The 14683-nt window shown below is 36.5% G+C and overlaps 1 protein-coding gene across 1 annotated transcript; it reads left to right on the plus strand.

Annotated features, from left to right (window-relative positions):
- Positions 1 to 2101: 2101 nt before the first annotated feature.
- On the plus strand, positions 2102 to 10485 carry LOC135225309 (flotillin-1-like; the record flags this gene model as incomplete). Its single annotated transcript, XM_064264639.1, is given in 8 exon segments — positions 2102 to 2177; positions 4808 to 4898; positions 5447 to 5590; positions 6450 to 6569; positions 7355 to 7570; positions 8024 to 8104; positions 9446 to 9552; positions 10260 to 10485. Coding segments are annotated over 8 exon segments (1061 nt in total), but the record flags the coding sequence as incomplete, so codon positions are not given.
- Between the last annotated feature and the right edge of the window lie 4198 nt (positions 10486 to 14683).

Consider the following 14683-nt stretch of genomic DNA (forward strand, 5'->3'; position numbering starts at 1 on the left):
GCATAAGGTCAATCAACAATTAAACACTTTTACTGTAGGGGTAGATATACACACTCCAACACTGAAGAGAAAGAAAGGACTGCTATAAAGTGTGCAAAACAAAAGGGCTGCTGAGCAATTCTGGGGAAAGACCTAGTACGTACTATATAACAAAATTAGTCTAGTAATGGGAAAAATGTCGGAAATGCGCAGTGAACCAAAAGAGAATAGAGTTCATATTTCTTCGTGAGTATCCAAAGGAACTAAACGGATTGACAGTATTCAAAAGCATGGCAAAAGTTTCATTCCACGAGAAATAAGCTTTTGCATTCTCGGTTTTTGTTTAGGAGAATTAAATTTCAATAAAAATCATGTGTGGATTCTTAAAATGGCAATGTGACACCTACAAAATTCGTATATCTGTCGTTGGGCTGTGTTTAGATTAAACTGGATTAATTCTATGCTTAACCAGCAGAGATTAAGACGACAAATCCTAGAACACTGTCCTGGAAATAATAGCGTTATTCGAGTTGCTAAAATCATTTATTGAGTTACCGGCCCGAAGAAAGGTTAACATGAAACACCAGCATACCGCTATGGTGCTTAATAAGCGGCTAATAATAATATAATAATAATAATGAAAAGCCATGCAAAATATGGGAGAAAGACCAACTCTTCTTCAGCAATTTGGATGAGTTTGCATCCATTTTTTTTAAGAGTTGTTCATCTCGTCGTCGTACTATGGATCCAGTTACCGATTATTCATTCCAGTTCTTCTTTTAATTTCTAAATTATGCAGAGAGGGTCATTGTTTTTTCTGTTGACGAGTACGCGAATTATATTCTCAAAGGGAAAAAGCTTTATGAATCTAGTGGGAAGGACGACTCATATTTGGCGAAGGGCCCAAGAAAACAAGAAAAAGGTGGTTAATGGTTAATATAATAGAAACGAACGAGAGAGAGAGATAGATAAATAGATAGATAGAGAGAGAGAGAGAGAGAGAGAGCCATCCTGCCAACTAACAAACAACCGGAGACACCAGTCCAAAACCTTGCCTATATCTGTCGTAGCTCGTAGGATAAAAAGAAAAAAAAAGTAAAGATTTTAACAAAAAAGTCATTCCATCTCTAGAAATAATACATTTTCTTTTCGCTAACGAATATCTAAAGAGGTGAATTGTGAATGCATGTCGAACTACGCAATGTAGGCTTAGCAATTTTCGTCTCGTATCGAGAAGTGAATGTCTTGTAAGAAATAAAGTTACTATGGCTTCCTTTTCCGTGAATTGCTGAGGAGTTTCTCTCTCTCTCTCTCTCCTCTCTCTCTCTCTCTCTCTCTCTCTCTCTCTCTGACTGATCTTTGTTCTCATTTTGAATTTTTTTTACCACACCACCATGGCGGTAAAAGTCTAGGTGCGTAATTTTCATTGTTTTTAAAAGAGGTTTCCCCAGTATAGGCCTAATCCTCTCCATAGTGATTACAATCAGGAGATTCGATCGTCGTCTGAGCTCTCAACGATTGTTAATGACGAATGACTATAAATCGCTCAACTGCTTCCAGTTTTCCGCTGTCAAAGTGCTTAATTAAAGCTTCTTTGACCAAATGCTTTAGTTCAGCAATTTTGAATGTGTTTTTCTTGGAACTGTAAGCTCAGGAAAATTTTTTTAATAATATTAATTTTCCCATCAAAAACTTAAGTCATTCTTAAACAAATGAAGCTTTATTATTAGACAAGAGTAACCATATATTTTGTTAGAATAAAAAGTATCGTAAACATTTCGTTGTTCACTGTCTTGGTGTATCTATTGAATTGTGGCACCTGTGCAGAAAATCCAGGCTAAATGGCCGAGTTTGACTATACCAGAGCAATGTTTTCTCATTTATATATTATATTCTACGCTTATATTGTCGTCCAGCAAGGGCCGTATGACCTTGTTTGATCACTATCCTTTATATTAGTACTTTAGACTAGATCATATTACATTAGCGTCATGTTGTGGTAGGGAGACGCAAGATGATGAATTCCCCGTTCTCATTTTCATATATTTGCAATCACAGCAGCTCTGTAGTTACTAAGACCATGAACAAACGAGATGTTTTCTTTTCTTTTACTTTTTGCCAGGATTTGGGAAAAAGAAACCCGCTATGATCACTGGAGGAAGAGTATTCTATTGGCCTGGTTTACAAAAGTGCAGCAGGTATGGTGTCAGTTTTCATGCCTTTGAAGTATGTAAGTTTATAACACTATTTTGAGCGATGGATGATATCGTCCGATAAGATGGCAAACATATAATTGTAAGGTTTCGTACGGAACTTTGTCATTGCTGAATTCCATTGCTGGAAAATCTCATATAGCGTGCTTCTTATTTAGGTCTTATAAAAAACTTACAATAATAAAATTTAGCAAATATCGTTGATGAATATCCTCCTCAAAAGCATTAATTGTGCAGTCATCCCAACAAAAATTTTAAAGCCCCTATTACACGTATCCGGTTTCCTACTGCCAACCTGGCCTACGGCGCTGTAGGAAAATTCTGGCCTACGACTAGAGTTATTACACGTATTTGAACGGCCGGTGGCAAGTGGGTGAGTGTGGCATTGTTTGTGGTGGAGGAGTGACATGTCTTCTCTCGACGACAATCTCGTTGCTATTGCTCTAGCTGCTGTTTGAAGGTGAAAACAAGAAAAAGTTAGATTTGGTCCAAACATTGGCTGCGTAAACGACAAAAATACTCTCATGTTAACTTAATGAAGGAACTAGCACTAGAAAAGGTGACTGGTTTAACTACAGCAAATGGATCATGACACATATATTTGGAACTCTTAAGTCAGGTATCACCTTTAATAGAAAAAAAGGACACTTGCATGAGAGAAGCAATTAGTCCACATGAGCGTCTTTCAGCCACTGAGATTTCTTGCTACAGGAAGAACATATAGCGATCTAAAGTTTACAACAATTATATCGCAGCCTTCTCTCAGTGCAATAATCCCAGAAACATGTGCAGCAATCTACAAATGTTTAGGCCCAAAATATCTGAAGGTAAGTTTATTTTGCACAAATAACTAATTTCTCGTTTTAGTATGAAACATTCATACCAGGTTAATTTAAAAAAATAAAGAAGTTTCAAACTTTATTCCAGAGTATCCAAGGTTCATAAATGTACAGGTGCAGCCTCAGACTGATGTCATACCATACGGTGAGCAATTACACGCTACGTCCTCAGTCGTGACGTACGACGGCCGTACGGCCAACTTTAGTACTGGCGAAAGTTCATCCGGCCGGCTGTGGGTGAGCGTTCATACGGCCAATTTGCTATCACACACTCCGGCTTGAACATATGCTAGCGTCGCGACCGACGGCGCCTTAGGAAACCGGATATGTGTAATGGGGCTTAATATCCTTACACAGTCTTAAGCCCCCATTACACGTATCCGGTTTCCTACTGCCAACCTGGCCTATGGCGCTGTAGGAAAATTCTGGCCTACGGCTAGAGTTATTACACGTATTTGAACGGCCGGTGGCAAGTGGGTGAGTGTGGCACTGTTTGTGGTGGAGGAGTGACATGTCTTCTCTCGACGACAATCTCGTTGCTATTGCTCTAGCGTGCTGTTTGAAGGTGAAAACAAGAAAAAGAAGATTTGGTCCAAACATGGCTGGCGCGTAACAAAAATACTCTCATGTTAACTTAATGAAGGAACTAGCACTAGCAAAGATGACTGGTTTAACTACATGCGAATGGATCATGCACATATTTGGAACTCTTAAGTCAGGTATCACCTTTAATAGAAAAAAAGGACACTTGCATGAGAGAAGCAATTAGTCACATGAGCGTCTTTCAGCCACTGAGATTTCTTGCTACAGGAAGAACATATAGCGATCTAAAGTTTACAACAATTATATCGCAGCCTTTCTCTCAGTGCAATAATCCCAGAAACATGTGCAGCAATCTGCAAATGTTTAGGCCCCAAAATATCTGAAGGCAAGTTTATTTATTTTGCACAAATAAACATAATTTCTTGTTTTAGTATGAAAACATTCATTACCAGGTAATTTAAAAAAATTTAAAAAAAAAAGAAGTTTCAAAACTGTTTATTTCCAGAGTATCCAAGGATTCATCAAATGTACAGTGCAGCCTCAGACTGATGTCATACCATACGGTGAGCAATTACACGCTACGTCCTCAGTCGTGACGTACGACGGCCGTACGGCCAACTTTAGTACTGGCGAAAGTTCATCCGGCCGGCCATGGGTGAGCGTTCATACGGCCAATTTTGCTATCACACGCTCCGGCTTGAACATATGCTAGCGTCGCGACCGACGGCGCCGCAGGAAACCGGATAAGTGTAATAGGGGCTTTACATAGATCAAAATAGTCTTAAATCACTGCACAGCAAACAATTCACTATTTTATGTAAAATGTAAATTAGTTGTATGAGTTTCAAATCACTCATTATTTTATATATTTGGTGTTTGTTGTAAGACTACTTATTTAAGGGGTTTTCACCTCCCCCCCTCCTCTCTCTCTCTCTCACTCTCTCTCGTCTCTCTCTTCTCTCTCTCTCTCTCTCTCCTCTTTTTAGTTTTCTGAGAAGAAAACTATTGTGTCGGCTTTGTCTATCCGTCAGCACTTTTCCTGTCCGCCCTCAGACCTTAAAAACTAATGCGGTTACAGGACAGCAAATTGGTATGTTGAGCATCCACCCTCCTATCATCAAACATACCAAATTGCAGCCTTGTATGCTGAGGCCACCGGGAGATAGAAATACTTTCGGTGGTCTTGTGCCGAAGAAACTTATAGGTGCATTTTTCTCTTGTTTTTCCCGCCAGAATCTCACTCAACGTCATGACAATAATGATCCCCACACCTGACGTATACACTGCCCAGGGCGTCCTCATCTCTGTGACGGGCATTACTCAGGTATCGTGATACCATAATTTCTTTGCGAACAGTTTGTATATTCATTCTGCTGTTATAAAACGTACATGTATGTATATTTCACCTAGTTCCACATGAAGTTCAAAGTTCTAATTCCCGCTCATTTGATGTCTGCTGTTTACTACGATCCTGTTAAAGAGATCATGCAGTATACAGATGTTGCAACTCTAGGCCTATATTCACTCTTAGGCTGAGCTTACAAACATATTCAAATGCTTTGATGAGTGGTTTGCTCTCTTCCAGAAATAGTAACCTGCCTTTGAATCACTGGCAAAAGCAACATTTCATATGGGGAATTATTAAAAAAATGTTAAATCAATGTCAAAAAGTGTTTCACAGACATTTCATATTTCACTCAGGAACTTCTGCTATGCAAGCACTACAGTTTTTTTTTGTACATCATCTCTGATCGACAGGTCCAGATACTTTTTTTGTAACATTTTATTAGCGGAACTTCTACTATACACAAAAAAAAAAAAAAAAAAAAAAAAAAAAAAAAACACCCAATTTTCGTGCCTCATCTCTGACAGGTCAAAATCAGCACGCAGAGCAAAGAGCTCCTTGAACGCGCATGTTGCAACTTCTTGAGCAAAAGCAAGATGGCAGTCATAGAGCTGATCCAAGAAACACTGGAGGGTCACCAGAGGAGCGCCGTGAGCTTGACAACCGTTGAGGTGAGTCTAGGGAAGAAGAATATACTCCTTACATTGTTGCTGAGAGCATATAGGCATCACTTGGTGGAAAATTTCGAATTTGGGAGAAAATACAGCAAACATCCTTTTAACGCAGGGTACACCACCCTACTTACGGACAAGTTTTTTTCATCCTAAATCACAATACACTGTACATACAGTGTTGTATACACAGAATAGGCCAACAAAACAAAATTCGAACTTAGGGGTGGCAAAAGGGATTGAGTTTGCTTGTGTCTCTGAATGTTCAAAATGTTCGTAAGTAAGGAAGTGTCTGCACATAGAGAAATATGTGAGGAAACAGACTACAGCAGATGTAAAATGGGACTTGAGCAGACATGCTGAACTTAGTTTGGAAGCCTTGTGATACATTCCAGAATTGCTGACGATGGTAGTTTTTTGCCCCACGATACTTGAGAACTTGAAATGTACTACAGCTTGAGATGTACACTGCTTGTTTTTGTACAGTGCCAAAACTTTCCATTTACATACAATATGTCAGTATCTGTTCCCCAAAAAGTGCATTAATTAAAAATACTCAACAGTGCTTAAATGAGGCGTTATATAAGTTTAAATGAATTCATGAAAAATAGCAGAATAGAAATCAATCACTTATTTTTGCATGGTTCTAATGTAAAGTGCCTTTCCAATCACGTTACATTCAATGCCCTTTACGCAAGCTATTCCACAACAAAGCGCGATCGAAGAATTGTAAAATTATGTGCTCTTAATTCTGACTGCAAAACAAGCTGCTAGAGCTGGGTTTTCTTCTGAAAATTCAACGCCTCACTCCGCACTTGACCCCTAACCATGTTTATGTAACACCACACCCTGTTTATAGGATATTTACAGAGACAGGCAGGCCTTCAACACTCGCATGATCGAAAGTGCATCACATGACATGGTTAACCTCGGGGTAGAGATCTTGTCCTACACCATCCACGAAGTCTATGACAATCTGGTAGGCTACGGGCTGAAGTATTTTTAAAACGCTTTATCACACGCTCAAGTCTTTGGCTTTAGCTTTAACTTTTTCTGGTCATTCTGCCAAGCTTCTTGCAAAAATTTCACCAGATGCAGTGCTTAAAATTTTGCTGTGATCTTGATAAAAATTGGTAACCTTTAGTCAAATGCTGCTATATTTTGTTGCATTTGAGATGAAAATTATATTGTTCGTGCAAAGTTTTAGTCGTTTATCTGTACTGGTGTCAAATTTGTGTTCTTGCAATTAGTTGTTAGCTACTCAAATACATTTTGAAAGTATTATGTTATTTGGTAATAAAACAGAAACCGCACATGAAAGGTAAATGTATCACGCTAGTACAACTCTGGGTAACTTCAAATTGCCACCAGTTTTGGGTATTTGGCAGTGTTTTGGGTATTCATCTGCAAAGATGGCAGATAAAGCCGGCTAGCGTGACAACAGTTTTGAGTACAAGCTTTTTTACCTTTCTCTTTCACTTTTCCCAGTTTCAGTGCATTTGTGTTTTATTCATACAAGTAACTACTGAAGCAATTGTATAAGTATACTGTGTACTATTTTAATGATTTAATAACCATATTGCCTACTTTATATTCTGGAAAAATTATTAAGAGGTTCTCCCAGCTTTTACAATAGACTTAATTTGTCAGTATCTCATTCGGTATCTCATTCAATATATTGAGTCCAATTTCTCATCTCACACTTCATAATGACCAAGTTGGTAGTACGTCATTAAATCCAGCTCTTGCCTATCTTTCCATCAGGGCTATTTGTCATCTCTGGGCAAGTCACGGATAGCGGAGATTCACAGGGATGCGCGCATAGGAGAAGCCCTGGCCAGAAGAGATGCACGAATTGTGCAGTCACTGGCCCGAGAGAAGCTCGTCGAAGCCCAGCTCACCAACAAGACCCTCATGGCGCAAGCCGAGCTGGACTTCCTGTGCAAGAAGGAAGATTATGAGAAGGAGGTCTATTCTCAGGTGAAAATGAGCTTTTGGTCACGTCCTCCTCCTCTTAACATTTCTTTTAAAAGCATAGGCCTAGGATGTGAGCAAAACCCAGTGGTGACCTAGGCCTACGATATGACCAACACATTGAGCAACCTGGTGATCTTGCCGAGCCCAGGGCCTTCAGAAACTAGAATAACAATGTGAGGTTAAAGACTAAAGAGTGGTGGCTCAACCCCGAAAAGGAATGATAACGCCTTTCTGAAAGATGGAGGGTTGTCAGATTTAGGACAGAGCTGCCTCCAAAGATTGGAAACGGGACAAGGAATGGAAATGTCAGTCATTGGCAGCCAAGGGAAAAGGGCATTCTAACTTTCAGTGCAATGACACGTTTATTAAGAAGTTTTCCAGTTCTCTTGAAATAGTCCTATGTTATGATCTGTTTTCATTTTCCATTATCATCACTGTCCTTTCTTCCTTCAACAGAGAGCCATGGCAGAGAATGCCTACGAACTTCAGGCTGCCAAAGCAAAGCAAAAGAATATGAACGAAAAGATGGAGATTGAGGTAAGAATCGATTTTTCTCTAATTACTGTTCCCAGTAACCCAGGTGCTTCACCGTCATGCCTCCATCATGGGATTGCTAATGAACCATCTTCATGACAAATGATTAGAAACTTCCACGGTGGAAGTACTGCTAGGAAACATTACAGTTCCTGAAGATAGTTACATTTTTAGGTTCCGTGACGCAAAGGTGACGTGCATGCTTTAAAACAGATTGTTTTTCTGACATTTCTGAAGGAGCGAGTAATCCAGTTTTCTTAAAGGAACACAGGAAATATCTATACGAAATAATCCTCGTTAGTATTCAGATGATGTAACCGTATTCATGTGGGACAAGCCCACAGGGGGCCACTCACTTAAAATTCAAGCTTCCAAAGAACACAGAACACCTGCGTTCTTTCTTATGAAGGTGTCCAGCATATTTAACTTTGCTTAGCTCCAGTGTTTACCTCTTAATTAAGAACTATCCTTCGACCCATCCTTATGAGTCTGCAAGTGCAATGCAATGGTGTGTCTATTAAATGTTATGCTGAATAATATGATGAAATGATGATCTGCGTATACTAGGATACCAAATTATACAGAGTAAGTCAGAAGTGACCTCAGTAATCCAGAGAATTTGCCATATTTTAGCAAATTTACACCAAATTGCACCAAATAGCCAGCGTTGCACCTTTCAGGGCAGCCTGACATAACTAATATTTGTCTACTAGACATGGTGAAAATCTTAATGGTTCTCTGTGTAAATGCATTTGTCCCTTCACTTTCGGCTTCATTTGTAAGGCCTACAGATATACCCTTCCATCATTCTTGCTCTCTGCATTGCCAAAGGTAACAAAACTGACAGACGCTGGGACGGACAAGCAATAAAGGCAATATTATGCAGGCAACTGACTATCAAAGCCATTTAGATTAGTCCCTCAAGACCTCTGTCGCACAAAGGAGCTATAGTAGAGTCACATCAACCGTGCATCTGATGTCTAGGCCAATCCCTCATGATGCTCCTGACTGGCTGTTGATAAGCCAATCACAGGGCCGGAAACTCTGTCTCTCTCGAGAGTTCACATAGGCAGGACGTATGTTCCACCTCTCCTGAGGGATACATCTTTCAAAAGTATCCCTCAGCAGAGATGGAGCATACGTCCTGCCTGTGTGAACTCTCTCGAGAGAGACTGAGAGTTTCCAGCCCTGTTGATTGGCTTATCAACAGCCAATCAGGAGCGTCGTAAGGGACCACCTGAGACCCTCTGAAGTTCTGAACTCTCTGGGACTCTGTATTATTACTTAGAATGAAGTTTCATATTACTGTTAGCATAAAGGATGACAAAACAACTTTTTCGACAGGTTATCGACAGGAGGGAAAGGGTCACATTGGAGGAACAGGAAACCCTCCGCAGAGAGAAGCAACTACAGTCCGCAGTCAAGCAGGTAGCAGACGCAGAAAAGTACAAGTAAGATGGAAAAGTATAAAGTTTCAGAGTTACACTCAACCGCGTCCATTTTTTTTTTGCCTACTTATTTATCTTCTCTTTGGCCTGTTCACTGCATTTTCCTGGAAAAAATCCCAATATATATATATATATATATATATATATATATATATATATATATATATATATATATATATGAAGATAAAAGGCCCATAAAACACTATTTTAACGTTGCAACCCTATATTTCGAGCACTGGTTGCAACGTTAAAATAGTGTTTTATGTGCCTTTTATCTTCATATTGCTCTTGTAATACAGTAAAAAAGACATTCAATATATATATATATAATATATATATATATATATATATATATAATATATGTATATATATATATATATATATATATAATATATATTATATATATATATATATATAATATATATTATCTAATAAAAGGAGCCCATATGTGTGACTCAGGGAACCAAAGAAATTAATACTGGATTTCCGAGTTTTCTGTTCAGTTTGAATCTACGCAGATTTACTCCATCGATGTACGATATCTCGACAATCCCAGAATGATTAAGATAAAATAATCTTATATATAGTTATTACTGCAATACAACCGTGTGAGAATAATTCATGAGATAAAAAATGATCCGTAAATAATTACTACTTTGAAATATATACTTTAACAGATATAATAAATATATATAAATAAATATATACAGAACGGAAACATTGGCTGCAGCGGAGAAGCAGAAAACGATCCTGGAAGCCGAAGCGGAAGCCGAGGCCATCAGGCTGAGGGGCGAGGCCGAGGCCTTCCTCGTGCAGAAGAGAGCCGACCGCCGAAGCCTACGTCCCCCCATGAACAGGAAAGCCGAAGCTTGGGACGAGTACAGGAAAGGCCAGCCATGCTCGGCATGTACCTCGACACGCTGCCTAGGGTATTAGGATTTCGATCTTTGTTATTTTATATAAATTATATGTATTAAGGTATTAACGTATATTAGAATAAATATAATATATAGTATAGCAATTATATAAATATATATAGATACACATAATATACAATTATATAATATATATAGATACACATAATATATAAATATATATAAAATACAAACAATATATAAAAGAATTATATAAATTCACACAATATATGTATATATATATATATATAATTATTATATATATATATATATATATATATAATAATATTTATATATAGATATATATTATATATATATATTATATATATATATATATACATCATAAATATATATATGTTGTGACAAAAAACTTTTACCGATATACATACACAATATTTAGAGCATCTATGCATCTCCAAATTCCAGCTTGTGAGAGAAAGTAGGCTCCAACCTCTCCAAAGTGAAATCGGTGAAGATGGTCTCCACGGGCGACTCAGCCGTGGGGCGCCGTCAAACTGACCAACGAGGTCATAGACGTGGCATCCAGCATACCAAGCCTGGTCAGGGGCATGACGGGCATCGACCTGCTGAAGGTAAATATGACGGATGCCCTGGTATCTTCACCAATACCTTTAACCCTCATATATATAGTTCGCCATTCATATAGGCCTAAACTTATACCTTTGGGTGTGAAAGGCTAATTTTCTTTTCTCTTTCGTCTGTTATTCCCTCCGTAGAGGATTTACTGCCGTCAGTGTACCTCAAGCAGTGCACTGTAGACATTCATTTAGGTTCATTGTGGCGTTCCTTCGGCCCCTAGCTGCAACCCCATTTATTTGTTTCTGTGGTACTACCGTCTCACTTTCCACCCTCTCCTAGCAATTGTTTCACCACACCTTTTAAAACAGTTTTACTACTCTTATTTTCTCTGTCAGCGCTGAATGACCTCATCATCTCCCAGCCTTACCCTAGATTTGAAATTAAAAAAAGTTTATTGATACACATCAAATGGAGTGTAGCAGCATGCTGCTGTCCCTGCCTACAAAATTCAAATAATTCCAGGAAAAAAAAAGAATAAATAAATAAATAAATAAATAAATAAATAAAAAAAAAAATTAAAAAAAAAAAAAAAAAGTAATGAAAAGCAAGTATTATACAATGAAAAGAATTTGGAAAAAGACAACCCAATTTATAAAAAAGCAAATGCCAAACTATAATGCAAATTTTATACAAATCAAATGTTGATAATAGATCATAGCAAAATTACAAAAGGCAAAAGTCATACAAAACAAATATAACAAAAGTAAACTTTATAATAAAAGAAAAGTGTTAAGAAAAGGTACAAAAAATCAAAGTTAAACAATATCGTACTAAAGGACCGGCAGTTAATGGCTCACAAGATCCAATTCAATTCGCCATAATAACGAGAAATAGGTCTCTATGTCAACTAGAGAGAATTCAATGACCCTTTCCTAGTTAAATAGATGAGGCATAGTACTATAGTACTAACTACTTCTCCAATGGCTGTGTTCTATCATAACCACAATCTTTTTTTTTTTTGTTTTTTTTTTTTTAAATCTCTCGTTTCTCTTCCTTTTACAGATAATGAAAGAAACTCCTCCCCACTGAAGAAAATCATGGCGGCAAGACAAAAATGGTAAAAGGTAAAATGATATAGATAAAAATGAAGAGATTAAACATCAGGAACCATTAAACTGTCATGAAACAATCAAACTATAGACCCGTAAGTCTATCTTCTTGATGAGTCTACGACCCTTAATCAGTCATATAAACCAATTGTGGAAAGTCAAGGTAGACTTATGTTATCACAACGAGTTCCTGATTAATGTATTTCTGTTATATTATAAAAGTTCAGCAAATTCTATATGATATATTGTCTACAGGCATTAAATATAGAATAAGTTACTAAATATAATGTTAGGCTATATGGATCATAAATATATAAATAAACCACCACCACATTAGATTTGTCATAATTTAAAAAAAATGAGCACCTCAATGGAGTCATTTCCATCTTACAACTTGTGATATATACACTTGTTTTATTAAAACATTATATGGCACTAGATGAATATAACCTTCAAATGAAAACCTAATCCTGTAATGATGACTGCGTCTATCTCTCTCTCTCTCTCTCTCTCTCTCTCTCTTAATGGAGTCTCATAGATAAACCCTTGACCATCATATATATTTTAAGAAGAACAATAATCCTTCAGGGACAGGCTTAAATGATCTCTAAGTTAATATAGGCCTACAGGAACCTTGAGGAATACAGGCCTATATCCTTTAGCTAACATTTTCATAGCAGATCCAAAAAAAGGAATATAGGATTTGTTAGTTAATAAAACGATCACAACAAAGAACCAAATGGAACTATAGGCTTATCTCATTAGCTAATTAAAAAAAAAAAAAATATTGCGGAACTAATGGCATATAGGCTTTATTTTTAGTTAATAAGCATTCACAACAGAACCAAACGGATTATAGGCCTATCTCATTAGCGGAATAAAAAATAATTGCGGAACCTAATGGAATATTGTAGCCTATTATTTTTCTAAGTTTAATAAGCATTCACAGAGGAACCAAATGGTTTATAGACCTATCACGTTAGCTAATTAAAAGGAATATAATTAGGCCTATCTGTTAATAAACGCTAACTTTAACCACCTCAAAATATTCGGCTTAATTCCAATAACAATATCTAAACCTTAACGAAAATGACCGTATAATTAGAGACCTGTCGATTCAGATTAATTATAAAATCAACATCTGGTATCTTACCTTGTCATCTATAGGAGGGCGAAGACGTCTGTTAATTCACAAATATTTAATTTATTATCTTATTTTCACCACAAAATAAAAAAAGTCTTTTAACCGGACACAGAAAAAGGCGAACTTATAGTCTACCGGTTCTTTCTGTTTGAATTCTCCTTCGTCTCTATGACTGACAACTAAATTAGTCTTTTACGTAGGTAATTATAAATAAAAAACCCTAGAAGCCAGATATCATTTCCTGTAGAAGAAACCATTAACATTTATTATATAAGCATAATAATGATAAGTGGTTTAATATCAAATCAATTTTAAAAAATTAAAACAATAATATAGCGTGATCTTGGTTTATCCCATACCAAGCGAATTAGATAGTTCGGCAGTTAAACCACCGTTTCGTTAATTTCACCGCTAAAGAAAATATTTAAGAAGAGTTACGAATCGACAATTTATTTGCCTTCCTTAATAAGAAAGTGATAACATTTATTTTACTTTTAAAACCCTTTTGATTGAACAATAAACGACATTTAAACTCAAGAACTTTGTCAATGTTGCAAACACTGAACCTGGTTTAAACAGCAAACAACTTATTTCCTGACAATATTACTTATCAAATACATATCATACAGAAGGAGGGCGACCTTGAAACAAAGTAAAAGGTTACTATTCAAATAAATGAATTTGAATAAATTTAAATAATATACACATGCATTATAAAGGTATTAATTTACATTTGATGATGCTCCTTGATCATGAATACCTAGGCCTACTACTGTGGATCGGTTTGTCAGTGTATAATTTTGTAAAATTTGTGTTTAATGTAATATATACTTTATATGAAAAAATTATTAATTCTAATTTTACTAGAATATATATGTGTGTATATATATATATATATATATATATATATATATATATATATATATATATATATATATATATATATATATTATATTTCTAAATTAGCTTTTTTCCTAGGCTAACCGCGGCTAGGCCAAGGCTAGCTCATAAAAGTGGGATCACTGTCTTTAAATTACTTATTTAAAAGGAAAGCAGGTTTTGCAATGCAAGGAATGTATATATATACTGTAAAGTACAGCACATAATTACTTCTAGACCTAAAGAGTGCCATAATTGAAAATCTGAAATTAAAGTAAGAGAACCAAGAGATAGGAACTTTAGGTATTGAATATTGGATATTGTATAAGAAATAATTTATTGGTCAAGTTATGTAAACGTCAACTGCCTACGACAAAATTTAACTGATGTTTTACTAAGGTACCATTGCCATACCAAAAATTTTGAGAGTAAAATTTTCCACTGAATTCAAATTTACAGTCTTTTACTCATAATTAGATCAGTTCACTTAAGGTGTTTTTTTGAAAATGGAATATCCAGCTGTTTGTTTTCTAATAATTCCGATAGAA

This window comes from Macrobrachium nipponense, chromosome 13, assembly GCF_015104395.2.
Source record: "Macrobrachium nipponense isolate FS-2020 chromosome 13, ASM1510439v2, whole genome shotgun sequence".
NCBI classification, from domain to species: Eukaryota; Metazoa; Arthropoda; class Malacostraca; order Decapoda; family Palaemonidae; genus Macrobrachium; species Macrobrachium nipponense.